Source organism: Sceloporus occidentalis, unplaced genomic scaffold (assembly GCF_023333645.1).
Source record: "Sceloporus occidentalis isolate IW3139 unplaced genomic scaffold, rSceOcc1.0.p SCAF_1, whole genome shotgun sequence".
NCBI lineage: Eukaryota > Metazoa > Chordata > Lepidosauria > Squamata > Phrynosomatidae > Sceloporus > Sceloporus occidentalis.
In genome coordinates this window covers 278,237,895-278,265,736 of record NW_028316981.1, presented here as the reverse complement: position 1 = coordinate 278,265,736, position 27,842 = coordinate 278,237,895, and the positions used below count along the sequence as shown (strand labels likewise).

Below are 27,842 nucleotides of genomic sequence, written 5' to 3'. Positions count from 1 at the left end.
TCATGAATGCTTATGCCCACTTATCTAATTTTACTGCAGTTTAAAAAGCAGTGCTTATTCAAAGTCCCTCCTCCCATATTTCTACAGACATTTTTAAAAGTTCATATTAATGCCAATGCAGCGGTCTACAGATTTTAGTGAGCAACATCCACAGTGATTGTTTTTAGTAGGGTAACATAGGAGCTGATAAGACTTAAAGGGGGCGGGGGATACAATCGAAATTAGATTCCAAATTTTGATTCCAGATTTTATCAGTATTTTGCATGTATTTATTCATGCCTGGACCGGTAGAAGGAAAACCTTTTTCATGCTATAAATTTTATTAGAAACAACCAATTATACATTTGTATTAATAAATTAACAAGCAATTAATTTTTGCACACACAAATACAGAATGTACTCTTATAAAATTGAGGGGTCATTTCATTATATATATCTTTTAAATGTTTGTAACTGATGTAAAAGAGGAGAAATTGTTTTGTGAATTTCAACATCTTTTGTGTTTTGCATGGGCCCTCAAAATAATTGCACACATATTTGAAGTAATACTTGCATTGCAAACATGCACCCAGATTCTGTATGTGTGTTTGTCTTTTGCTTTGAATCAATTGATGTACACATACACAAGTGCTGCTTCTGGATTCCATACAGATTTGAGTGCACTGGAAATACTAAATACACTTGAAGATGGGGTGAACAATATATTGGAAATGCTAGGATTAATACTGTTCTGATCATGGAAAGAATGATTTAGTATGAAAAGGTGTTTATACACTAGAAAGGGTTCATAAAGTTAGCCGCCCCAAATCAACACAACATTACAGACTTGTCTGCCCTCTCAGATGCTGGAAAGGCAAAACTCCTCAAGGCTGTTCTCTTTTCTGGTTTCCAGATCATGCTGTTCCAGTTGATGGTACTCAAATGTAACACGATTGATATGTTTGCCACTGGAGACCATTCGCAGCACTGTGTTGTCACATCCAATCTTCATTTGAGCTAATGAAAAAGAAAGACCAACTTGTTATGCTTGGAACTGCACAACACTGGTGTGTTATTTTAAATCATTGGAAATACCTAATCATAGACTGGAAAGAACTCTGATTGACAGTGCAACTGGTTTATCATCCACACCCAGTGCATATACAAATTCTCAAAATATATGTTGTATATTGTTTTTGTATAATCTTGTGCTCTATTCTAGAACAGATGTTGTGTATGAGGGCAGAGGAAGTTCTCACATGGGCTGAACACTATAAATCTAGATTAGAAGTGCACATAATTCTGGATTCATATTTGTGATGCAAGGAGCAACTGGACATGAGGCACCTTTTCATTCAATATTTAACCAGACACATTACAATTGATTGGTCCATTACCTCAGGAGGAGCACATTAACATGTAATGGTAACATGTTCATCATTGTCAAAGAGCAAATTTCCAATGCTTGCTTCAGAATGGGGTTAAAAGCTTCACTTATTCTGAAAGCATTGCCCTCACTCTAGATGGGCTTAATTTGCTTTCACTGACATAGGCATGAATCCAGTTTGATTGGCTACTTAGCCAGTCCTACCACAGGGATGTAGCTAGGATTTTAGGAAGGGGGGGTCCAGACTAAGTGCCACCATTATAATGGGGCTTGGGTGCGGCGGCGCAGCAGCACACACCATTCATTTTTCTAATGGAAGGGGGGGTACGGACCCCAAGAACCCCCCCCCCTTGGCTACGTCCCTGCCTACCATTCATACCATTCCTAGTAAAGCCCCAAGTGGATTCACCAGCATGGAAGCCATCAGCAGCTTCATATGCTACATGTGCATGCACAGATACACACAATATATTCAGTCCGCATATAGAAACGAACATGGTGTGATCAGCCCCACACTACACTTTGCAGATGTGGAATAGATTGCATTTCTTTCTGCCCTGCATCCAATCCCCCCCCCCCCCTAATTTTCCGCTGACAGGTGAAGACATTCTTATGTAGGCAGGCATTTTGAATTTTAATTATGGAGCTGTACCTTGTAATGTGGTGTGCAGTTTTTTTTAAAAAAACTTTATTCTCTAAATTAAATTATATTGTAAATATGTTTAAGTGTTTTAATTACTTTTAACTATGTTTTTTAATAATACTGTTATGTAATTTTCTTTTAACTTTTGTAATCAATGTTTTAGCTATTACTGTATTGTTTTTGTTTTTAAATGATTGTAAGTTGCCTTGAAACCCATGCCTTGGAAGAAAGGTGGGATATAAGTGCAATGAAGAAATATAAGAAAAAAGAGAGAGAAAGTGATGGAAAGGCGCACACACATACATTGTAATATGAAGATATACCTACATAGGATCCCATACATGTGCAGTACACATCAGTAACTTAAGTATCTAATTGCATCATTTCAAGATTTCAACATCATTTCAGCATAGCATAATTCTTTTATTCAAGCTCAGTGAAATTCAAAATAGATTCACAATTCACTGCGGTGGCCATTTTTAGTAGGAGCATATTGTTAAAGCCTCATGGTTTGAGCACTGGAGGGTTAATGGAGTGGAAGCAGGGAAGCAAGGAGATTTCTCTTAACGCAAAGGGAGTCCTCTTAACACAAAGTCTGCAATAAGAGAAATCTCCTTGCTTCCCTGCTTCCCTTGCAATGACTGAAGAACGGTAATGGGAACCTCATTTCCAGGACAATTAATGAGCGCTCCCAGCGTTCATGCACAGGTGCTACTTTTCCCTTTCAGCTACTTTTGGAGGACATTTTACCAGCGATGCAGGCAAGTGTGAAAATCTTTCATGCCTCCACCTCTTGTCACTGCCTTCACATGAGTCTCCTATTCCAGCAGTGACCTGTGCATAAGTCGGACCAGGTTTTTGGGTTGATTTTTTTTTTGGGGGGGGGGAGAGGTCAAAATTGTTTCAACTTATACATGAGTATATAGAGTACTTACTTCTGAGGAATGCAAAAGCAACATTACTTTTTAAAATGGTAACCATAATGACAATTAACAACTTTTCTGGGTCAGGCACATATAACTCTATCTAGTTTTTTAATGTGGTAGAATTCAAAGATATAGCCATGCTAGTCTGTAGAATAGTATGTAGAGAGATCTGGTAGCACCATTGGGACTAACTAAAGAAGTTGACAGCATGAGCTTTTGTAGATTTAAGTCTATTTCCTCAGATTCACCGAATGCATCTGAGAAAGAGACTGAGGTCTACGAAGCTCATGCTGCCAACTTCTTTCTTTAGTTAGTCTCAAAGGTGCTACATGATCTCTCTACATACTAGTTTTTTAAAATTGATTTTTTTAAAAAAAAATCTCTCTGCCCACTTTCTTTGTAAATGCCAAAGTAACCAAGAACAAATTTCAAGTTTATTGCACTGCGACCATTTTAGCACACTGGAATTAGGTCTAAATTAAATGATGACTTGTCAAACAGTATCCACTGAATTTTTATGCTTTTAATTTCAAGTCTCAGACTTCCTTCATGAAATGTCATAAATGAAGAACAGTTTTGGCCTGATGTCATTGCCTCACCTCTGAGAAACTACAAACACCTTCTCCAATATAGTGCTTTCTAGATACTTTGGACTTCAGCTCCTATGGTCCTACACATTCGACCATGATACCTAGGGCTGTTAGGGCTATAGTCTAAATGTTCTGGAGGATACTAGCTTGGAGAGGATTGCTGTACAGGATGGATCCAACAGACAACAGTGCCAGTGCAGCATCTCAGAACATAACATGCCAGTGAGTCAGGCAAGTACTGTAACAACAAATATATCTAGAACTTAATAGATTTTGTTATAATGTTTTTAAAAGTCATTCTCTGAAAATAAAGTACATTAAAACAAAGATTCACCTGGGCCATGAAAGGAGTGGCACAGATCAGCTAAAGGAAACATCTTAGAGGGGTCTAACCCATTTCCTCCCAACAGCTCCACAAAATCTCTTTCTCCCCCACAGCCTGCAGAGGGTCTCTGTTTTTTTTTTAAAAAAGGAGAGAAAGACAGAGAAAGACAGAGATGCAGAATAAAGTGCAAACAGCATAGAACAAAGCAAATGCTAGAAGTAAATGTTAGAAGCCACTTAGTACTTCCACTGTGTGTGTAGTGCATACATGTGACAGCGACTATTGGACTGTGTTTATGTCATCAGTAGAGATGTACAATACAAACTATTTTCCCCTTGTTTCTTTAACAGGTGAACTATCCCCTTTTGCCTTTGGCCCTGCTCCTGATATTGAGGTGATGGAAAGATAGATGGGAGGATAATGTTTTTGTACTGCAAACCATTGCCTTGCCGCTTGTGGATATCAAAGTAACTAGTTACATCTGAGAAATGGGAAAGTAAACTTACTTTGTAAAAGGGCACCATTCAAGTACCATGTTAGTATACAGCGCGCCCTTGCCTTACATGAAGGACCCGTTCCGGACCCCTCCACGTAAGACAAATAGAGCATATGCTCGAACCTCATTGAAAATAATGGGGCTTATGCATGGTGTATGGAATGGCACGTGCGCCACAGGTGAGCGCACCATTGTAACTTCTGTCACGCGGCTTTCAGTGTAAGCTGAAAGCCACATAAAAGGTGCCCACATATGATGTGGGTGCACTATATAAGGATTTCTGTAGTTCCTTAAGATCATTACCTAGCAATTATGATTATAATGAAGATGACTGTTATTACTACTGCTACTACAGTCAGAGGCTTGTGCTTCTTTGAATAGTCATTGAATTGTGCAGTGCACAGGGATTACTATCCTCATGTGTCACTGAGATACTATGAATGGTAGTAGCTCTTGCTAGTAGAAGATTTCCTAACAGTGCAACACTGTTGGTGAATTTCACTCGATAACAAATAAATAAATGACTTACTGGGTAAAAGATCCTTCAAAACCCATCAAAAGTGGGTACCATGCAATGTTAGCCAAATGGGCATATACTCACACAACAGGCTTCCCCTTCCACTATTCCCATGTAGATGACCACATTTGTTCTAGATGGTTTTCAAACTCCATCCCTTTTTCCACCCTATCTGGTCCCCGCTATACATTTCTTTTTTTACAAATCTTCCACTGATTTTAACTGCGATTTTATACTATTGTTTTAATATCTGTCTGGTTTAATCTCTTTTTAGTATTACTATGTTTTTATACTGGCGGGCAGAGGGATAGGGTTTTTAGAATTTTAACTGTATCCTCTTTTATTGTTATAATCTGCTTGAATCCCAAGTGATTAAGCGGAATATAAATAAATATTATTATTATTAACCCCCCCAGAGTAGATTTGGGGGCCATCAAAGGAAAGGGACTATATTCTGCCAATAGTGTCCATTCTGTTAGTGGAGGGATACCTTTCGACCCATAGCGTGTATTTTGGCTCTGGTTAGAAGTTCAAGCTTTTAAATATACTACTACTACTACTACTACTAATATTTATTTATTTATTTATTTATTTATTTATTTATTTATTTATATCCCACCTTTCCCTTTCGAGCATCTTCTGTGTTTATGAAATTAGACGCTCTCCCAGCATACTAAAAGCCCTTTTCTTGTGTTGAAAATACCTTGTCAATTTGGGTATGCTCTGTCCAAATAAGAGGATGTAAAATCAAGAATAAGAATATATTTAGCTATACTAAGCAATCATTAAAGGAACTAGCTCACAGGATGTATGTTCATGTAGCATTGCAGCTGATGACCTATGAAGAAACAACTTACCTTTAAGTGAAGACCATTCAAATGTCCCAGCATAAGATCAGATATTTTTATCATTACTGGGTAGATGATGGAAAAACTGCAGTTTCTGTGCTGATGAGGAATGAGCATAGTAAATCTTCCAGCAGGGGTCTGAGAGATGACATTGCAAGCTTTAGTATAGAGGAAAGATACAGAATTACTTAGTTGCAATCTATTGAGTGAAACACAATGCCAACTTTATGTGATGTCTTAGGATCAGGATGTTAGTTGTAAGTCTGTTTCTTCAAAATACACCACTATACACCCCAAATGCAGATCTGAAGGATATCAGTTTGGATTAGGAGAAAGAGAATTAATTGTACATTATGAATCTATAGTGATTTGTACAAATTTAACAGTTATGGTTTCCTCAACATGTTAAGAATTGTAGGACTATGCCGTCTTTCTTTTTGTCATTGTGGTGAGTGTATTTTTTGATTTCAAAAGCTAAACAGTCTCCAGCTGGTTTAGCATTTGGATCAGTATATTACAGTCATTCTGTTACGACTGTTGTTAAACAACTGCCAGAAAGAAATCCTTGCCAATCTGCTGAAGTCACAGAATATATCAAGATTTGCTTTCCTTACTCCTGCAATAAATGCATATGACATACTTTGCCCTTGTTCCAAGAACATATAGGATATACTTTGCTTACTCTTGTATAGGAATCCCTTCATAATGGCATGTTTACCCAAACCTGCCTAAATGTAAACATGCAAACCAGCCCCGGAACCAGACTTTTTTTGTAGTGGTGCCCCTAGTTTGAAATATTCTCCTCAGAGGGCCACATCTAGTACAATATTTCAATGCCAGGTCAAAACTTTCTTATTTGTCCATGGAATTTAAATGTGAATTTGCCCTACTCTTCTCTTTGTTGTTGTCTGCCTCTTATTTCTGTTTAATTCTTGCCATTTTTATATTGTATTTATAGGGTTAATGTATAAAACTAGACTCCTATGTATTATTTTAGCATCTTATGCATGGAACATGCTTACAAAAAAAAGTAAAACTGAATAAATTAATTATTGGATATGATCTGAAAATGATGCATTTATCTGAATTTACAACAGACGATTCAAATCAATTACTGAAGGGCTGAGGGGGGAATGCAAGCATACTTGTCACCTTCATAGTGGCATCTGCAATACTATGATTGGCTATAATTTCAGAATAAGAGACTTGCAGTGACATCTTATTATGACACATTCCACCCTACGTCTTTTTTTTTTAACTGGCATAACAAATCCTTATGTCTGGGCTATAAGAGGCTTTATCACAGTATTGCTTATATATATCCCTTACTCAGATACCAGCTACCCCCCCTTTTTTTTTTTACTTAGATAATAATATGAAACAAAACTTACGGAATAGATTGGGCTTTTTCCTTACTGTTATTGTGAATCCATTTCCTGGTTCATGAATCCTGAAGAAGATCATTGCTACATTCTGGGATGACCTGATAGTACTCCTAATGTGACCATCCTCACAAAAATCTACATATCTTTCAGAAGTGGGGAGAGGATGATCCAAGGAGCTAGGAAACTTCTCACCTTTCAGTATCCAACCATCAAACACCTGGAGAGATGCACAAATGGAGAGAACCATTAATGTATAGAATTTGCCTACAATTTCTAGAAATAGAAAGTGGTTCTACACTAATATGTTTTCCAGTTTACATCCATAAATTTTATTATTCCGGGAACACTCCACTGAAATAACACAACTCAAGCATAAAGGCTCTGCATGTAGAAAGTGGAAGCCTAAAGACCAATTCACAATTTTGCAATCCAAGAGGGATTGTAACATTTGGCGGGAAGGAATCAGAATTTGGAACCACTATTTTGGGGGCTACAACTCCTAACATACACCAGCCAGCATCATTAACTCAGGGCTTGTGGGAGCTATGGTCCAAAAGAACAATTTTTCTGGGCTCTGAAAGGAACTGTATATTAGGCTCTGTTTATGTGGTACTGAATACCAAAGTGGGCGTTATATGAGAGGGCCTTGATTCTTAATTAAACAGAAGTCTACTAATTGAGGGATACCAGTGAATGGAACTTCTGGTAGAAGCTAATACATCCAAACATCAAAACATATTTATTTATTCATTTATTAATATAAACTGATATCACTGTTACTTTAGAAACTAAACATCTAAAGAATTTCCTTTCTCTTCTAAAGAAGTTTTAAACATTTACTGTTGTTATATTCATAACATATTGACTCTTCTAAACATAATATAGGTAGAACAGTGCATGTGTCTAACATCCCCTGAAACAAAGTGATTAACACTGTTGATAAAGAAAGCTGGAATTTCCTTGTCTGTTGACACTTCCATTTCAAACATGTAACTCCAAGTTTTTACACTGCTCACATCACGTTTTAACCCTCATGCACCAGATTTTTTTTTAAAAAAACGTAACTTGAGTTATGAAGTTGATGGTAGGGGTAGAGTTTAATGTTCATTTGTATCCCCTGAACCCACTGAGAAATCCATTGCTCTTCATGAGACCAATTTACTGACACCTAGAGTACATTGCCTGCTTCTTGGCATCGCAGTTCAGCAAAAAACAGTAATGGGATTTTTGTCCAAAAATATTCTGTTCACTGGGACACAAAAAGTACACCAATTCCAAGAAGCAATAGATTTATTTGGACAATTTGCTCCCAGATGCTTTTATCTGTTTTTTCTCTCTCTCCTAAACCTTTACATGGCAAGTAGCTAAAACTTGGGGATTTTGCATACAGCTCTTCAGATGACAGGATTATAGATTGCCTATACTGTTGGGCCCTTTCACACTACAAAATTTCACTTTTGCACTCCAATTCCACGTTAACCACCATGTTTCCTTCCTATGGAATCCTGGGGTTTGCAGCTGGGGAGGTGACATTTAGAGTTCTCAGAAAGAGAACTCCTCTGCTGTCAAACTACAAACTCTAGGATTACATAGGATGCAGCCATGACAATAAAAGTGGAATCATTGTGCTACAAGCCACCTCAATCTCACTGAAGAGGTGGGATACAAATAAAATGTTGTTGTTGTTGTTATTATTATTATTGGACCCTAGGTCTAGTTCTTTGTGGAATCTGCAGCAAAACATGATTCTGGGTTTGGGAGATAAAAATGTTCCATTCAAGTGTATGAGAGTTAAATGCTATTACAGATATTCAAATACATTTACTGACATGTTAATCTTTGGATATACTTTTCAGCATATATAATACCAGTTAATGAAGATATGGATGGTAATCTTTTTTGTTACAGGACAGTCCACTGTTATTATGTTTTTGTGGTCATAGGACTTCTCCACCTTCCCAGTTCTTACTGCTAATCCCAGTTTCATCCAATTGGTTCCATGTGTGATTTGACATTAACATCAAGAGTAAATCTCCACTTCATACAGCAGCAGTTAATTACTTTGGCATTCTCTGTAGTTTTCTACTTCAAATGTTTTAATAATTGTCGTTAATTAGAGAGAACAAATTTCTGAAGCTTGGCATTTAAACTTGAAGCAATCCATGTTATCTATGTGGTGTCAGTTTAGTGACTCTTGTGTGAATATAGGACAAGAAGCTCTTTTTCAGCTGTTGCTTTCCTAGTTGTCTTACTTTGAAGTTTATGCCAGATACAAAGAAACAGCTGCCAGCTCCAGCTCCCCTCCCAAAACACTCTTTGGGGGGAAAGTATGTTACTCTCAATGGCCCTGTTCCAAAAATTCTTGCACTCAGCTGTAAGTTATGTATACCCTGAGGTACCCTCTGAACAAATGCTTGCCATTCTCAATTCTGATCCCTCTTTGTCTTTAAAATGTGCTGAGAAATCTAAAAGATTCTCGCTAGTTTAGATTCAGGAAAATTTAAAGGTTCACAAAGCACATGGAGTCAGAGAAAGAGTTACATTGACAGAAGCAGATCCTAATGATATTTAGGAATGATGTGCTCCTTTTGAAGCCTTTTTGAAAGGTTAGTTTTTAGTACAATAAATACATGGTTATTTTATATTTGTTGCATGCATTCTAAACACTTTCCTTCAGATTGTGCTTTTGCTGAAATATTGGATCTGCTGCATCGTGCAGTTTGTATTTTGGAAATGCCAGCCCCCCACTCCAAGACACTGTGTGTCACGACCAGTCCTAGGATAAACCACACCTGTGCATGGAACACCTATAACCCCCACTTCACCCTGCTCACCTGAAAGTTTTCTTTTTAAAAGTTACTTACACTGCTTAGGCTGTTTATATAGAGCAAAGGTGGACAATTTGTGGCCCTTTAGATATATTTGGACTGCATCTTCAACCAATCATAGAGAGCATAAGCAATGGCTAGGGATGATGGGGGGCTGCAGTACAACAGCCTCTGAAGAGGCACAAGTCTCTACTGTATCTAACTCTTACAGTGACTCACAAAGTTGCTTCAAAATAAAATCTTATTATCTGAATTGAATGATATCAAACTGGGTAGCATAGTGGCTTGAGCATTGGACAATGACTCTGGAGACCAGGGTTTGAATCCCTGCTCGGCCATGGAAACCCACTGGGTGACTTTGAGCAAGTCATACTCTCTCAGCCTCAGAGGATGGCCATGGCAACCCCCCTCCAAAGAAACCTGTCAAAAAAAAAAAAAAACTGTGATAGGTTCACCTTAAGTCAGAAACAACTTGAAGGCACACATGAACAACAATAATGTTGTTCTCTGTCTAAGAAATATGATCTGCCTAGGAAAGGAGCAGTTAGTTTCACACAGAACAGGAACATCAGTCTCTCAAGAGAAGTTACTTTTCTGTTATTAATGGGAGTTGTAATTTTATTGCTGCTCTTTTGTTGCTTTTTGTCTTTAGTCCACACATGGCCAATAATGAGAGTGGCCTCTGCCCGCATTGAAATCTCTCAATACCATCTTAAATGAGAATATCTCAGACAGGATCAGGCCTGTGACTCTAACATTGTTACCATTTTTCTCCTGTATGATTTTTAACATCTTTGCCTGATGAAAGAGCCAGTGAAGTTTCAGAAGGTTGCATAATGTTCTTTATGTCCTAAAATTGGCCCAAAAATGGTATTGCTGCTTGTGGATTTTGTTGCATGGCCAATGCGGCTACCCCTGAATATTTAAATTAGGACTTGTTAATCATAGGCAATTGGAATGCAAAATGTAGGATACAAATCAGAATCAAAAAATGTAGGAAAATTTGGTCCAGGATCAAGACATGAAGCAAGAGAGTGACTGACTGAATTCTATGAGAGCAACAATTTGTTTAACACAAAACACTATTTAAGCAATAAAAGAGATGACTGTATGCATGGACATCACCGATGGCCAATATAGAAATAAAATAGACTATATAATTGGAAGCTGAAGATGGAGAAGCAGATTGTGGCACAGACCATGAACTGCTAATATAAACAAATTGAATAAAAGTTTAAAAAGAACACTAAACCAACCATTGTGTCAAAATACAACCTGAAGAATGTCCCTATAGAATTTAAATACAATAGATTTGCACTATTAAGCCTAATTGACTGGGAGCCAGAAGAACTCTGGACTGAAGGCAGGTACACTATCAGGGACAAATGTAAAAAGACACTATATGCAGCCAAAAATAAAGCAAAGCCTCAATGCATGACAGATGAAACTCTTCACACAGTTAGGAACAGACAAGAAGCAAACGTAAAAAATGACAGTAATATAGTCAGAACCCTGAATACAAATGTTCAATGACTTGTACTTAGGAACAAGGAGAATTACAGTGCTCCAGCGTCATTTGCAGGCGCACCATACATGGCTTTCAGCTTACGCTGAAGCTGTGTGCTGGAAGTGGCAATGACACATGCACCCATGGCATTACACTGCGCTGTATGCATGAGCCCCATTGTTTTCAATGGGGCTCAAGCATACACAGTATGCTTACTCGGGGGGGGGGGGGGTCCAGAACAGATCTCCCATGTAAGGGAAGAGCCCACTGTACTATAATAATCAATACAATGAAATACAAGATGACAACAAGAATGGAAGAACAAAGATCCAAGAAGACCAAGGGAAATTTAAACCAAGAGTGGGGATGCTCTACATCCAGCAGGAGAACTCATTACATGACCAGGTAGAAATAAAAAGACAATAGAAATGGTACACTGAAGAACTAAATAAAAGAGATGAAAGGATGACACATTGATTCAAGGAAGAAGCATTTGAAGCTGAACCTCCAATTTTAGAAAGTGAAGTGGAAGCTGCACTCAGGACATTTGGAAGAAATGCATCACCAGGAACAGATGGCATATCAATAGAGCTGCTTCAAGCTATAAAGATAAAACCTACTCTAGTTCTTATTAAAATCTGTCAACAAATATATATAAAAAAAGAATGGCGCACAGATTGGAAACACACAACATACATTCCAACCCCCAAGAGAAGGGATACAAGGATTGCAGTAACCACAACACCATTGCATTCAACTCCCATGCATGAAAACTGATGCTACAACAAAGACTTTTATCATATATGGAGTGGGGAATGCCAAATGTCCAAGCTGGGTTCAGAAAAGGAAGAGGCACAAGGAATCATTACTGCAAACTTACATTGAATAATGAAGTACTGCAAAGAATGTCAAGAGAAAATCAGCCTGTGCTTTATAGATTATAGCAAACCCTTCGTTTGTTTACATCATGAAAAACTCTTGTCTCTTAAAGAATGTCACTATTTAAGAGGTCACTCTTAAAGAAATGGGTGTGTCACAACATTTGATTGCCCTGATGTGTAACCTGTACTCAGGACAAGAGGCTATCATCAAGACAGTATATGGAGAAACAGAATGGTTTCCAATTATCAAGGAGGTCATGAAAGGCTGTATTTTATCATCCTATCTGTTTAACTTGTATAATGAATGTATCATATGTAAAGCAGGATTAGACGTAGAGGAAGAAGGTGTTAAAATTAGAGGAAGAACACCAACAATTTAAGACATGCAGATGACACCACACTATCAGCAGAAAATAGCAAAAGATTTAGAATGATTACTGAAGGAAATCAAGGAAGAAAATTCAAAGGCAGGTTTATTGTTAAACCTTAATAAAACACAATTAATGATCATAGATTATTTACATAAGTTTAAAAATAGATGACAGAGATATTGAAATAGTTCACGATTTTCCATGCCTTGGCTCAATTTTTAAACAAAATCAGTCAAGAAATCAGAAGAGGACAAGGACTTGGAAAGGTAGCTATGAAAGAACTACACAAGATCCCGACATATAAAGATATATTATTGAATACTGAAGTTAGGATTGTTGGGAGGGAGGGATCATATATAAAGGAAATATTATGTACGTATATGAGGGATTAGTTAATAGTTAATAGTTGCACACAGTTTTGAGATGTGAATAATTGGTTGGTATGTAAGTAATGTGTTGTATTAATAAACTCATATAGATATAGATGTAGATATAGATTTAAAAGTTAGGATTGTCCATCCATGCAATCTTATTTCCATTTTCTGTGTATGGTTGTGAAAACTGAGCAGTGAAGAATACTGATAGGAATAAAATCAACTAATCTGAAATGTGGTGCTGGAGAAGAGTTGAATGGATACTGCAAACTGATTAAAAACACACACACACACACGGTTCCTAGAGCAAATCAAGCCTGAACTCCCCCTAAAAGCCAAGATGACTAAACTGAGACCGTTTTGACATATCATGAGAAGACATGACGTACTAGAAAAGACAAGAATGCATGGTAAAGTGGAAGGCAGCAGGAAAAGAGGAAGACCACATTTGAAATGGATGGACTCAATCAAGAAAGCCACAGCCCTGCTGATGATAAGGCCTCTTAGAGGTTCTCATTCAATAGGTCATCATTAGACAAAGGCAGTTAACAACAACATATCCAAAAAACAAAACAAACAAACAAACAAAAAACAGTAAATCTTTCAGGATAAATGGTTAAAGACACTTGCTGGGGTTTTTCTTCAACCTGACTGATTACGGAGTTTGTAAGAGTTTCTTTTGTGGACTATAGTTGCCAAACCTCCTTCCTTCCTTTGGAGCTGTAGTCTGAAAAAGGAACTTTTACAAGCTCTGGCTCACTGCAGTGTGCTAAGGAAACACTGAACACCAAGATTTGCTCAGTTCACAAGCTTAAGGCCACAACTGTTATGGACACCTATGAGTACACCACAGTACAATTAGGTTAATGTATTACATTAAAAAGAATATGAGGTCTTGTGGCACCTTAAAGACTACAAACATATTATGGCATTACTGTTTGTGCATGTAAATCTAATTCATAAAGTTAATCCCTCTGTATGTTAGTCAACCTCTTAAAATGTTCCTTATTTAGCTTTCCCGCTGAACATAATTTATTGCACAGTGATTTCTGTACATAGGACAGCCATGTCACAGCCACAATTGTGTACTGATTAGAGTTTTACACATGTTCTGGGGAGATCCAGATTTAAATTCACACTCAGCCACAAAGCTGACATACTAGTTAACCTTTAGACAGTCACCCTTCTCTCAGCTTAACCCTAACTCACAAGATTGCTGGGAGGATAAAATGGTGTGTATGAACCACCTTGAGATAACAAGGATTAAAAAAGAGATGTAAAATAAACAGTTTTAAAATTTATTAAATTTAATAAAAACATTAAGAGATTAATACTTATTTGGACTGTAATTCCCAGAATCCCACAGCCAGTTGCACTGTCATCTTATGAATTCTAGGAGCTGTGATTCATTAGTACAGACCTACAAAGCTAGATCTAGCCTCATGAGTGATTCTGTTTGCCACCTTCTTGATTAACAACCTTCTGGAAAACTTCATGAATGGGATGAATCATTAGTTATTTGGGCCCTCTTTGTACGACCATGACCCTGAGGCACACAATCATCACTAGATCATCTCTTTAAAATCATTCAGCTTGTGGTCTACATGTGCTCACACTATCTAGAAAGCCAATCCTGGACAAAAAGATATTGCAAACCTTCAGAAAGTCTCCTGCTTGGCAGTCAATGTTGATGAAATCAAAGTCCATCATGATTAACTCCTGTGGGTCTCCTATGAAGAATGTAGCACAGTGCAGCTGGGGCTGGTCTGCAGTGAAGGTGAACTGCCCTTCTATACTCAGCATGTCAATGCAACCTGGAGAAGAGAGCAGAAGACCACCAAGTGATGACTTGCTTGATATTTTGTACTCAATCACAAGACAACATGTATAAGTCCTTCCTGAAGTATGAAAAGTATATACATTTTAGGGAAGTGTCTATCAGTTCAAAATATTCAGAAATGGGAACTGGCAGGAAAAGTGCTAGATTTCAGTAATTTTAAAGCAACACACTTTTATACAAGTATATAATTATTTATATATGCCTCATCTGTTTAACTGATACACAGAACATATAGAAAACAGGATTAGATATAGAGGAAAGCTATGCGAGTGACACTACATTACTAGCTTTAAGATGTGCAGATGGCCCAATTATGGTGTCTTCAAAATACGCAGAATACACCTTATTAGTAGCAAAAAACAGCAAAAATTTCAAACTACTGATGATAAAAGCTAAGGAAGAAAGTGCAAAATCAGGCCTAGAAGTGAAAACAAAAATAATGTTCACAGAACATTTACATAACTTAGAAGTAGATGGTGAAGACAGTTAAACTGAGTTTCTATAGCTTGTGTGTGTTGTGTGCCTTCAAGTTGTCTCAAACCTATGGTGACCCCGAGGTGAACCTATCACAGGATTTTCTTAGCAAGTTTCTTCAGAGGTGATTCGTCATCGCCATCCTTTGAGACTGAGAGTGTGTGACTTGCTCAAGATCACTCAGTGTGTTTTCATGCCGGAGCGGGGAACTCAACCCTTGGACTTTTCCATACAGGGACCTATGTGCGTCCATCCCAAAAATGGTTAAAGTGGTGCCATCCCAGGAAAGTAGCCCATTTGATAATGGTTATCACACACAAGAGCACAACAAGGGTCAAAGACCCATTACTTCGGGTCAGATTCGAATTTGGGTATCAAAAGGAGACAAACAAATCCCCATTACCAGCATAGAAATACCTTTTCTGTGCATGCTCCAAACTATCATTTCCACAAATGCCCCGCCATATGCCCCAGAGAAGGAGGGGAAACCAGGGGGTGGAATCCTTTTTGCCCCAAATGTTGTGTCATAGAAAGCAGGATGAGGCATCCCCTGGCAAACTCCATAAAACCACACACAAAGACACACACACACACAAGAGAGAGAGAGAGAGAGAGAGGAGGGGACTGGGTCCATATGCCTGTCTGATTCCACAGGGGGCTGACACTCCCTTTTCCAGGGCATGTCCTCCACTTCTCCCACGAGCTGTGACCTTAATTAGAGGGGCTGAAGAGGGGACTGTGTGTGTGTATCCCTTTAAGAAATTAGCATTCTTCCTCTTTGGCACAGCAAGGCACCCTGGGAAACAAAGGCATCTGGAGGCTTGCATTTTCAGACGGCTGGCATTATGTGAAAGGAGTGAATTTGCAAGCAAAATAGACATGCAAATAGGGTAGTTTTGCAAATTTGCTAATTTCTTGATTCACCTCACATTCTCCCTGGATTCTGTTCTGATTGCATGCAGTGTCACATGATAAGCAGCTGTGAAGTTGTCCCTAAAACTCAGGATGACCCTGCACTGCCCCCGCTTTAACCTTCCAATTTTCCTTATGATAAAATTGGTCGTCTCAAGAGTCATATTCCAATGCTCAAACCACTACCCACTGCTTGATCTTGGCTCACTGATAAATCAAAATGGAGACAGTACTCAAGAAATCAGAAGAAGGTTAAGATTTGGAAAGCCAGGTATAAACAAACTATATAAGATCCTTTGGATTTCTGTTGCTACTAACCAAAAGAGTTTGTGCAGCTATACTAGTTTTTCCTTCTTAACAGTTGTGTGTGCTTGTGCTTGTGTTTGTATCCTCTGTAAGGTGCAAACATTTGCTGTCTTAAGCAAAAGAACAGATGGCTCATCCAGTGGTGGCTGGCAATTCATCATGCAAATATGATGGAGAATCTGCTGTGTTTCAGACTGAACATTAAAGGAACTATCTAAGGCACTGAACCCTTCCTCCCAGATAGCTTTAGCACCTTAAGTAGCACCTTTAAAATTCAAACTAAAACAAAGAACAGACTCACCATTCCACTGGTGTGGAAGCCATGCCACCCCCAATGACACTCCCAACTTTACTCTAAGTCCATGCAGAAAGGATAATCAGGCTTGCATTTGAATCTTATTTCTACACTGGGATTGCTTGGCTAACTATAGCTTCTAGAATTGTCCACTTGGCATGGCCATATTATGAAGACCTGTGGTCCAAAAAGTACCTTTTTCAAGATCTGAGTCCCGGTAGTGTTTTCCACTGCAATGGAAGGCAGCAGTGTAAGTTAGGGGAAGCAAGGTGGATCTTATGGCACATGCAATATTCTCCATTTTCTATGTTCCTCACATTGACTGCCTCAGGCAACCATTTCACTCAGCCTTGTTAGGGCTGACCCAGCTATGTTAGGGAGAATAGATAAGAGTGTGAAATCTTACCCTTGATTATCCAAACAATAATGCAAACTTCAAAGTGGGAATTAGCCTCTCAACAGGTCACAGTTTAAGTTCAAAGTACAGCTACATGCTGTACTAAGGAGAAGGGGGTTATTAGATGCCGTTTGTTGTGTTGCCAGTTAAGAGAATCAGATAGCAGATGATATGAAAGACCTCTGTTTGAGATTTGAGAAAGCTGCTGCCTATCAAAGTAGACAATACTGGCTAGATGAACAAATTGTCTGACTTAGTACAAGGCAGCTTCCTGTCTTCTTCAGACTAGCAAGAACACATCACAACACTCTTGTCCCAAAATGCTTCCTGTAAATGAAGGGAACGATGGCAGAACTCCTCATCTTAGGGTGTACCCAATGGCAGAATTATAGCAGTTTGACACCATTTCAACTGCCATGATAGAATCGTTGGATTTGTAGTTTGGTGAGGTATTCAGCCTGGTCTGTCAGAGAGGTCTGGTGCCTCACCATACTAAAAATCCCAGGATTCTGTAGGATAGAGCCATAGCAGTTAAAGTGGCATGAAACTGCTTTAATTCTGCAATGTAGATGTAACCTTACTTTTCTGTATGTCACTTTCTCCTTCTTTTGCTTCAGGAAAGAACCTTTATTTTTCTGAGATGTCAGTCACACTATCCTGCTCATAAAAGAATAATATACAGTTGGCCTTCCCATAGAGATCTATGGTTGCCAAGGCTAAGATGTTAACTTGGGATCACTGTGAGCACACTCTGGAACACACATTCACTGCAAAGCTCAGTAGCAGCTGGTGGCTTCCATGTCAGCAGGCAGCAACTCGATTCCAGTTCTTAGACAAATCTAAAGGTGTTGTCCAAGGTGCTGGGCCTATTTTGGAGACCTGAACTTAAGATTCCTCCACAGTTCAGGCAAAAACCTGGAGCAGATTGGTCACCTCCCTGGCATGGGGGGTCAAAGGGCACTAAGGATGCTAGCATGGGTAAAATAAAAATAAAGAAGACCATGACTCAGAGCATGCACAGAATGACATCCTCATAATACAGAGGCATTGCTTTAAGATCAAAGTAATTCATAGCTGGAATCAATGGTAACTAGATTCCATAAGAGACAGTACAGTTTCTTTAAGAATTTAAACAGTATTCCTCACACAAGCTTCTCCTTCCAAACCCTTCTCCTTCCCCATTCCATCATCCTTTTCTCCTTCCAGGCTTCCTCTTCCTTTTGACAGATTCATCACCTTGGCAAAACCACGGAGGCAGTATGCTGTAGTGGTTTAAGTGAGGGACTTAAATTTGGGAGATCCAGGTGCTAGTCCTTCCTAGATCTCAGGCCAGTCACAGGCTCTTTTGACCTAACTTACCTCACAAGTTTCTTGTGATGTTACCTAGCGCAGGAGGAAAACTGCCTTGAGTTTATTGGTGAAAAGGCAGGATACCCAATTAAAAACAAACAAACAACCTCCATCTCTGAGATTTCCTTCATTCTTTCACATTTTGTGGCATTTTCTTGAATCCCTCACTCATTGGTCTGAATATGCCTGGGATTAAGATTGTATATCTGTCCATACATTGATTGAACAGCCACTCCCAGAATCTTGCAATATTGATTATGCTGGTTAGAGTGATTGGATGAATGAGAGTTGCAGTCCCGCAACACACACACCATCCTTGGAATAAGATCATCACAAATTTTCCAGCAATCTTGATAACTTTGGATAGTTAACAATTCTTTTCTCCTTCTGAAAATGTTCAATATTTATATTTGAGCTGTATCTGTTTGTAAAAACAAATGGAGGGAGAAAAGAGAGAACTGTTGGAAGTGTAAATCTGCTTGCAATTAATCCCCTGGAATAGGAAGCCCCCTCCCCTTTCTCCCACATCTCTTTCATACACACATAAAACACATTTCAAATGAAGGGGTGCTAAATGTTGACTATCCTTGTTGATTGGTAACAGGAAAACAGGAGAAGGCTGAATGGAAGAAGAAAACAAGCCTCGCTGCCTAGAAGAGACTGTTTCTGTACCCTGCTCCTATCAACATGTTCCCCCTTTTGCAGCTATAAAAGTGGATATTACATTTTCTCTTCAAGACACAGAAACCCTGCCTCCCCTGGTCTCGGAAAGGCATTTTGCACATGGTCAGAGTCACTTTCACCTTCATTCCTAAATACTCAGAAGAAGGCTCCAAAATAGCTGTTGTTCCCCCACTCTTTCTCACTCTTCCTTGCCTCTGCTGCATAGCCTTAACACTTCCATTCCTCCTCAGAGGAGCTTGAGAAGCTCCACAGGGGTAAGTGGGCAGCAACTACTTCTCCCCCTGTCCCAGGTTAAGGGGAGAGAGAGGAGCTGAAGGTTATTCAGAACAGTGTTTTTCAGGCGCCCCCCCCCCCCCAACATGTTAGGGACATCAACAATCTGATGCAGATTACACCATACTACTAGCCGAAAACACTGTGGACTTGGAAAAATCAAGAAAGGACAAAGACAGGATTAATGCGGAGGATCTACACAAATTAAACCTAGACAATGAAAATACCGAAATAGTTAAGATTTCCCATCCCTTGGATCAAATGCTGATTAGGATGGAGACTGCCCTCAAGAAATAAGAAAAGGAATAGGAATGGGAAGGGCAGCTATGGAAGAACTAAACAAGATCCTAAAGTGCAAAGATAGACAACTGAGCACAAAAGTTAGAATTGTCCAAGCTGTAATATTCCCCATCACCAGGCACAGATGTGAGAGCTGGACAGTGAAGAAATTGGATAGAAAGAAAATAAACTCATTTGAGATATGATGCTGTACAAGAGTGCTGAGGATACTGTGGATGGCCAAAAAGACAAACAAATGAGTCCTAAAAAGCAATCAGGCCTGAACTCTCCCAGGAAGCTGAGATGATGAAACTGAGGCTCTGGCCACATCATGAGGAGGCATGAATCACTAGAAAAGACAATAATGCTGGGAAAGGTGGAGGGTAGTCAAGAAAGAGGAAGACCATGCACCAGATGGATAGATTCAATCAGGGAAGCCATGGGAATGAATCTACAAGAGCTGAGAAGAGCAGTGGAGGACAGGGGAGGCTTGGAAGTGTCACACCCACAGAGGAGTCATGAGTCAGGGTCTCATGGAGGGCATTTAACAACAACTTTAGGGACTGCTACAGTATTTGTACTGTACCCTGGGCAAGTCACACTCTCTCAGCCTCAGAGGATGGCCATGGCAAGCCCCCTCTGAAGAAACCTGCCCAGAAAACCCCATGATAGTTTGAAACGACTTGAAGAAACTTGGCGACAAGAGGATTTGTGCCCCTTGGCTAGCTCTGCTTGGGTTTCCTGCAGTGAAGTGGATGCCTCAGGGACTAGTGATGGTCCAAGGGCCACCACTTTGGGAGTCACTTTGATCCTTGGAAGCTTGCACTGAAGGAGAAAGTTGAACCTGAGATTGGCTTTTCTTTGAGGCAGAGCGACAGGACGGTTTGCCTGGAAAGAAGGGTTTCTGGGATACTCCTTCCACTTCTTTTCTTCTCGTCTTCCTCAGGGGAAGACCCAGCTTCCAGCCTCTGAGGAGAGGGTCCCATTGGCACCCCTTCCTCCAATCCAGCCTGCGCAATTGTGGCTCCCTGAACTTCCCTCAGGCCTTTAGAGAGGACTTGTATCCCCTTTGAGACTCATTGCAAGAAAAAAGTTGGCAGCAGGAGCTTTCATAAGCTTCAGCTTCATTCCTCACATAGCATCTGAGGAAGTAGGCTGCTAGTCCTCTGAGGAAGGAGACTGAAGTCTAGTAGGAAAACCCATGCAGCCAACTTCTTTCTTGCAGTGGGTCTCAAAGGAGGCTTTTTCCAGACTGATTTTACAGAGTAACAGGGCTCCTCTACCTTTGAAGAAACATGACCAGTCTGGAAAGAGATTCCACTGAAAGAAATGGGTGGCATGAGCTTTCCTAGACTTCAGCCTCCTTCCTCAGATGCACCCGAGGAAGCAGACTGAAGCCTAGGAAAGCTCCTGCTGCCCATTTTTCTTTCTCCCAGGGAGCCTCCAAGGGGCTACAAGACCTCTCTATGTACTGCTTCTACAGACCAACATGGCTATATGAATCCCCTCAGCCCTGGAAGCCAGACTGCCCTCCCCACAAAGGAAGGCCACTGCCAAAGAAAGGCTAAAAACCTTCAGAGAAACTCTTGCTCCAAAGGAAAGACATGGAGGCGGAGAGGTCCTGGAAAAGGAGGACGGCAGGTTGCCCTCCCTGGGTTCACCTTGGACGAGTCACACTCTCTCAGCCTCAGGGGAAGGCAAGGAACCCTTGCCAAGAAAAGCCCAGAAAGTGAGAAAGCAAGGAGTCACACTCTCTCAGCTTCAGGGGGAGGCAATGGCCAAACCTCCTTTCTGAAGACACTGGCCAAGAAAAGCCCAGCAGCGAGAGGGGCGCCCTGCGTCGGAAGGGCCCTGGAAGGCCCCCAAGAGCCCCCCACCCCCGCCCCCCAAGCCTCTTCCTCGGGAGGAGGAGGAGGAGGAGGAGGCAACTCACGCAGGGCCCGTCGGTAGAGCTGCCCTTCGGCCAGGTCCCGCTTCCATTCCGCCTTCAGCCGCAGGAAGGGCTCTTCGTCGCCCGCCGCATCCCGCACCTGAGGAAGAGGAGGAGGAGGAGGAGGAGAGACACAAAGACCCCCAGGAGCATGGCTCTCCCCTTGAAAAGCCCGGGACTCAGCTCCCTGGATGCATCCGGCTTGGGAAATAATCCGGGTTGAGGTCGCTTCAACTCTTTTTGGTCCAGGAGACGGCATCCTGGGCCTGGAGTTGCAGGGTAGCTCCGCTCCCTTCTGGAGCCACAACCAACTCCCAGGCCTGGACCAAAAAGACTTGAAGCGGCCTCAACCCGGATTATTTCCCAGTCCGGATGCACCCTTGTGCCCCAAAGGAGCCGCTCAAAGGGAAAGGGAGGCACTGCTCTGGCCCCCTGGCTCACCTGGAAAGAGCGGCTCTCCCCTGGTTCCAGGGCGGCCAGCAGGAGCAAGAGGAGGAGGAGGAGGGGGCCCTGGAGAAGGAGAGCCATGCTGGGGCTGCTGCTCCGCCGCTTCCTCGCGGCAGCCTGGCTTGGGGCTTGGCCCGAGAGACCAGGCGGGAAGAGCGCCCGCAGCACTAGCCTTCGCCGCCGCCGCCGCCTTATGTGGGTCTCCTTGCTCCCCGCCGCCTTTTTATAGAGGAGGAGGAGGAGGAGGAGGGGGGGGGTCTTGGGAAGGGGAGGAGGCACCCTGGTCCCCCCCCCCCCCAAAGGGAGGGAGGAGTAACCCATGGTAACAGCCATGACTCTTCTTCTTCTTTTGGACGGGGGAAAGAGTGCGTGGCCATGACCAGCCTCCAAAGGGGTGCCCCCCCGCCCAGGGTCCCAGGACTAAGAGGAGGAGGAGGAGGAGGAGGAGGAGGAGGAGGAAAGCGTGGCATCCCTAGGGCTGGTGTCAGCCCCAGTGTGGCCCCTAGTCATGGTCTCACCCCACCACCCTCTTGATCTCCTCCTCCTCCCCTTTCAGAGGATCATAGAAGAGACCGCAAGGGCCACCCAGTCCAAGCCCCTTCTGCCATGCAGGAACTCTCAATCAAAGCATCCCCATTGACAGATGGCCATCCAGCCTCTGCTTCAAGACCTCCAAAGAAGGAGACTCCACTACACTCCGAGGAAGGAGTCTGTTCCTCTGTCCAACAGCCCTGACTGTCAGGAAGGTCCTCCTAATGTTGAGGTGGAATCTCTTTTCCTGCAGTTTGCATCCATTGTTCTGCGTTCATGCAGCCATGCTTGGGGATAAATCAGATCATTCCGTATATTTATCATATTCGAACTAGATTTCATTTGATGTAATTCCAGTTTTTTTAATTTCTTCCTACCCAAGGGATTGTGTTTCTATGACCGTCTTTTACACATTTTCCTTTCATTGCAGACACTCTGTGAATGACATTAAAGTGTCCATCCCCCCTTTCCCTCTTCCACATGGTTATGGATGATATACAGGTCTGGATATGAACTTTGTATTAAAGATTTAAACTTAAGAGTAAGGAAACAGATTTAAATGCTACAAAGAATTTTGGCTTACAGAAAGTCTAGACTTAATATTAAAGAATGAAAACATTCAAAATAAGGGAGAGGAAGCTGTTTGATGCTTGATGTTTTAACATGTCGAGTGCTGTGTTTTGTAAAATGAATATGTAAAGCTGTTTAGTTATACAGTTTAACTATGTACATAATGTTTATTTATGTATGTTTTAATAATACATTTTTAAATAAAAAATCAAAACAAATCAGATCATTCCCATCTACCAACAGCAATAGCAAGTACATTTCTATGCTGCTTATCAGTTCACTTAAGCTCTTCCTAAGCAGTTTACAAAGCGTAAGCTGAGTGTCATGCTAACAGATAAAACAACCAGCAGAAATTAAAATGATACCTTATGAAACTGCAGTTATCACATGCGCAACTTAAATGTATGCATAAAGACAAGGAAGGAAGGTTTGGTTAAAACGGGCACGTTTCATTGTTTTTGTTAAAACTTGTCTTGCATGTTTTATACTAGCATTTTAACTTTTTGGACCGTTTTAGATTCATAAGCTGCCTCAAGTCCCTGTACTGGGAGGAAGGCAGGATGATGATGATGATGATGATGATGATGATGATGATGTATTTCAAAAAAAAATTTAAAAAGAATAAAATTTAAATTTTTTTAAATGTAAATTAAAAATTGAAATTTGAATTTAAAAAAAACTGCTGGGGCCTCTCCTTTCTCCTCCCTTTGCCCCACTCTCTCCAGCTCTTAAAGCATTTTAAAGGGAAGGAGATGAATCCCGTTTCTGACAAAAGTAGGTGTTTGAGGAGCAGTGGTGTCAAGCCCCTTAGGATGTGGCCTGGTGTGCTCCTAGTGAGGCTGGAATATAGGATAAGTGATGGAAAAGAAGGACGTCCAGTGGTCACCCTGCATTAGAAACTTTGCTGGCCATCAAGGAAGATGCCTGCAAATTGTGTATGTACTATGTGCCACCAAGTCATTTCTGACTTAGGGGGAGCCTAAGGCGGACCTCTCAGGGGTTTTCTTGGCAAGATTTGTCCAGAGGAGGTTTGTCATGGACTTCTCCTGAAGCTGAGAGAGTGTGACTTGCTCAAGGTTGTGCCACTTTGAGTTTCGATGACTGAGCTGGGAATCAAACCCTGGTCTCCAGAGTCATAGTCCTATGCTCAAACTGCGATGCCAAGCTGGCTCTCAAATCATAAAGTGGGGATTTTTCCTCCCTAATTCTAGATAGGTATGGGGGAAGGAGACCATTTTTATTTGGTGGTGAAGGAGAAGTGGGGAGAATCATGCACATGTTCAGTGTTACAGTCCATCAATAAATACTGTATTCCAGTGCTATGCTTGGGAACTGAAATTATGTCTGAGGCTAAACCAGTGTTACTCTAACTTTTTACCTTTGGGACCACCATCTACATGCAGACATCACACACATCATAATATAGTTTTGTTGTTGTTGTTAACTGCCCTGAGTCAGCCTCAACTCATGTCGACCTTGTGGGTGAAACATCTCCAAGACCCTATATCCTCCACTTATGTCATGGGTGCACTCACAACGTCCGCTCTGTGGCACTAAAAGAACCCATTTTTCTGGGTTCTTTTTCCTCCAGAGGGAAGCTGCGCAGTTTGGTGGCTGTGGCTTCCCTCTGGAGGAACTTAGGGCACCAGCAGGCCACCTTTTTCAGGTGGTGTGTCCCGCGCCTTAGCCTCCTGGGACACTTAAGGCTTGAATTGTTCAAGGACTCACTTCTTGCTCTTTTTGGCTGTCCATTTGGTCCTCGGCACTCTTCTCCATCATCACATCTCAAATGAGTTTATTTTCTTTCTATCTACTCTCTTCACTGTCCAGCTCTCTCATCTGTACATGGTGACAGGGAATATAATGGCTCTGCTGATTCTAACTTTAGTGCTCAGTTGTATATCTTTGTAGTTTAGGCTCTTGTCTAGTTCTTTCATGGCAGCCCTTCCCATTCCTAGTGTTCTTATTTCTCAGCTACAGTCATCTGAATAAAAAATATTTTGTGTGCATATTTTCATTCACACATTCATGTATATTTATATTTTAACATTTTAGAAGGAAATAACACTGATCAAATTAGAACAGTTTTATTTAAGTAAATGCAATATTTAACCTAACATGTGTAAAATTTTACATATAAGGAAGTTTGGAAAGAAGGGAGGAGGGATCAGGGCCTCCAAGTCTTGCGCCCCCCTCCCCTTGAGCAACTCATGCCACTGCCAGGGTCTCACCCCACAGTCTGAGAACCATTGGGCTAAACAAAGTGTAGACAACCATGGCCCTCCAGATGTTTTTGGACTACAGCTTCCATAATAGCCCACCACTTGCTATCCTGGTTTGATGGGAACTGTAGGCCAAGCTGTCTACAAGCTGCCAGCTCAGCCTTAGATCTTAGAAAGTCCTGATGTTCAACAGAAAAAGAAGTCTGAAAGTCCATGGAATCATAGAATCCTTGGAAGAGACCACAAGGGCCATCCAGTCCAACCAATGCAACACAGGAACTCACAATCAAAGCACGTCCAGTGCATCTCCAAGAATGGAGACTCTGCCACACTCTGAAGGAGTGTGTTCCACTGTCAAACAGCTCTTACTGTGAAGAGGTTCTTCCTAATGTTCAGTTGGAATCTTTTTTCCTTTAGTTTGAATCCATTGCTCCAAGTCCTATTCTCTGGAGCTTCACAAAACAAGTTTGCTCTATCCTCAATATGACTTCGATTCAAATATTTAAACAGGGCTATCACATCACTTCTTAACCATATCTTCTCCAGGCTAAACATACCCACACTACTTTCCTTTTTTCTAGTATCTAAAACAGAGCCATCATAGCCTACAGCCTGTGGATTGCTGCCAGTCTGTGAGCCATCAGTTATTAGTTTGGAATGAGTTTCTAGGAAACTACACAAACATCATAACAATAGGGCACAAATATGGTGCTGTTCTTTGGCAGATTGGGGAAAATAATCAACAGGGCACTCAAATGCTACAGAGGAGTGCTTGTTACTTGGCATTGGTTTAACCATTTTTTGTGCTAAACAGATTTGCTAGTTGTATGAATATTTCAGGAACAATAGTGCAAAGGTTCTGTCTGTAAAAATAGCTGGTATGTGCTAAGGATAAAAACAAGAAGACAATAGAGCTGTGCAGAAAAACTCAAGCAACTTTTTTGTTAAAGAGGTTTTTGTTTTGATTTACAAAGCAAGCAGTAAGAGTCCTTGAATGATACTCTTTGAATTCAGTGTACTAGACTAACTCTGTGAAGCCAAACTAAGGGGCTATACAGGCCGCCCCTTTCCTGGCCAGATAGGGGCTGCGGCAACCTCATGCCGCGGCCCTGATCCAGCCTCTGGAGTGGCTGTATGGCGCACCTTTGGCGCTGTATCATGTGGATGCAGCACCAGAGTTGTGCCATGATGCTGTGCATGGTCTGGAATGGTGCACAGCATCATGACACCCTGGGGGTGGAAATAGAGTGTCCAGCATCAGGACGCTACACTCTGACTCCACCCACAAACCGGTACAAAGTGCCGGTCTGTACAGGGCCTAAATCTACAGCTGAACCTATGCCTCAAACAATATCCCAAACAGGAAAATTGAACCTTAAGAATAGATGTCAAGATACAGCTGGACTTTGTTTGTTTGTTGTTGTTGTTGTTGTTGTTGTTGATGATGATGATGATGTTTTATGGCTCTAATGCTGCACTTTCCTTAACTTTGCCTCATTGCATCCCATTATACATGCACCCACACACAATCATGCATATGCAGGCCATCAACTGCATTCTGAGGACATGCATATAAGCCCTGAGAAAAACTTCCAGTGCTCTTGGTACAGTACTTTCATTCTCTCATCATCCTTCCTCACCACTGACCATACAGGTCATGACCTGCCCCTGTCTCTTGTCTGAAATAGTTTGATTATACCTCAATTTTGCTACTTGTGAAATTCTTGGTCAAGCTAAAAATTGTATTTTCACCCCTTTTTAAAAAATGCCACTTGGATCCAGCTTTTAAATAGTATTGTTTCAGAGATATCCTAATTACCTCTTGATTCGGAAGAAACAAATTATAAATTATGCCCTTGGCTCCTACTAATTCTAAGCTTGAGAGACTATATAATTCTTCCACCCTGAAAAACTGAGACAGGTTTGTTGCAAATCAGACAATAGAAATTGCTGAGAGGATGTCTTGCCTCTGTTAATTTTACAGAGAAAGTACTTGCCTAAGATAACTGAAATCAATACTGATTTGGTATTTAGGGGGAACACAAAGTTGTTAATTAATACTCCCTGATTGCCAATCTTGCATGTAATGAATTTCAACTGTCCCTTATTGCTGTTTGAAAACCTGGCAACACTGGTCAGTAGCCAACAGACTCCATTGTTCTATCAGACATATCATTTCCTTAATATCTAAAGTGGTCTTTAATCCTGATTCCAAGCAGCCAGCATTCATACAAAGCCAACAGCCCGGACTAGGACATTTTGCTGCCTAGGGTGG

At 40.9% G+C, this 27,842-nt stretch overlaps 1 protein-coding gene across 1 annotated transcript; it reads right to left on the bottom strand.

Annotated features, from left to right (window-relative positions):
- Positions 1 to 526: 526 nt before the first annotated feature.
- LOC149323945 (corticotropin-releasing hormone-binding protein-like) lies at positions 527 to 22,424 on the bottom strand. The gene is made up of 7 exons (XM_089512878.1): positions 22,239 to 22,424; positions 21,801 to 21,897; positions 14,714 to 14,871; positions 7,103 to 7,313; positions 5,721 to 5,869; positions 3,860 to 3,977; positions 527 to 996 (listed from the first exon to the last, which is right to left on the bottom strand). Exons 1-7 carry the CDS (start codon positions 22,323 to 22,325, stop codon positions 839 to 841), a joined length of 978 nt encoding a protein of 325 aa, XP_089369004.1. The 5' UTR covers positions 22,326 to 22,424; the 3' UTR covers positions 527 to 838.
- Between the last annotated feature and the right edge of the window lie 5,418 nt (positions 22,425 to 27,842).

What these genes read in the sequence shown, in the direction of transcription:
- LOC149323945 (XM_089512878.1), bottom strand. Translation starts at nt 22,325, where the DNA reads ATGGCTCTCCTTCTCCAGGGCCCCCTCCTCCTCCTCCTCTTGCTCCTG. An exon ending in GGGAGAGCCGCTCTTTCCAG is followed by an intron (nt 21,898 to 22,238) that starts GTGAGCCAGGGG and finishes CCTCTTCCTCAG; the next exon opens with GTGCGGGATGCGGCGGGCGA. An exon ending in AAGCAGGAGACTTTCTGAAG is followed by an intron (nt 7,314 to 14,713) that starts GTTTGCAATATC and finishes GCATCTCTCCAG; the next exon opens with GTGTTTGATGGTTGGATACT.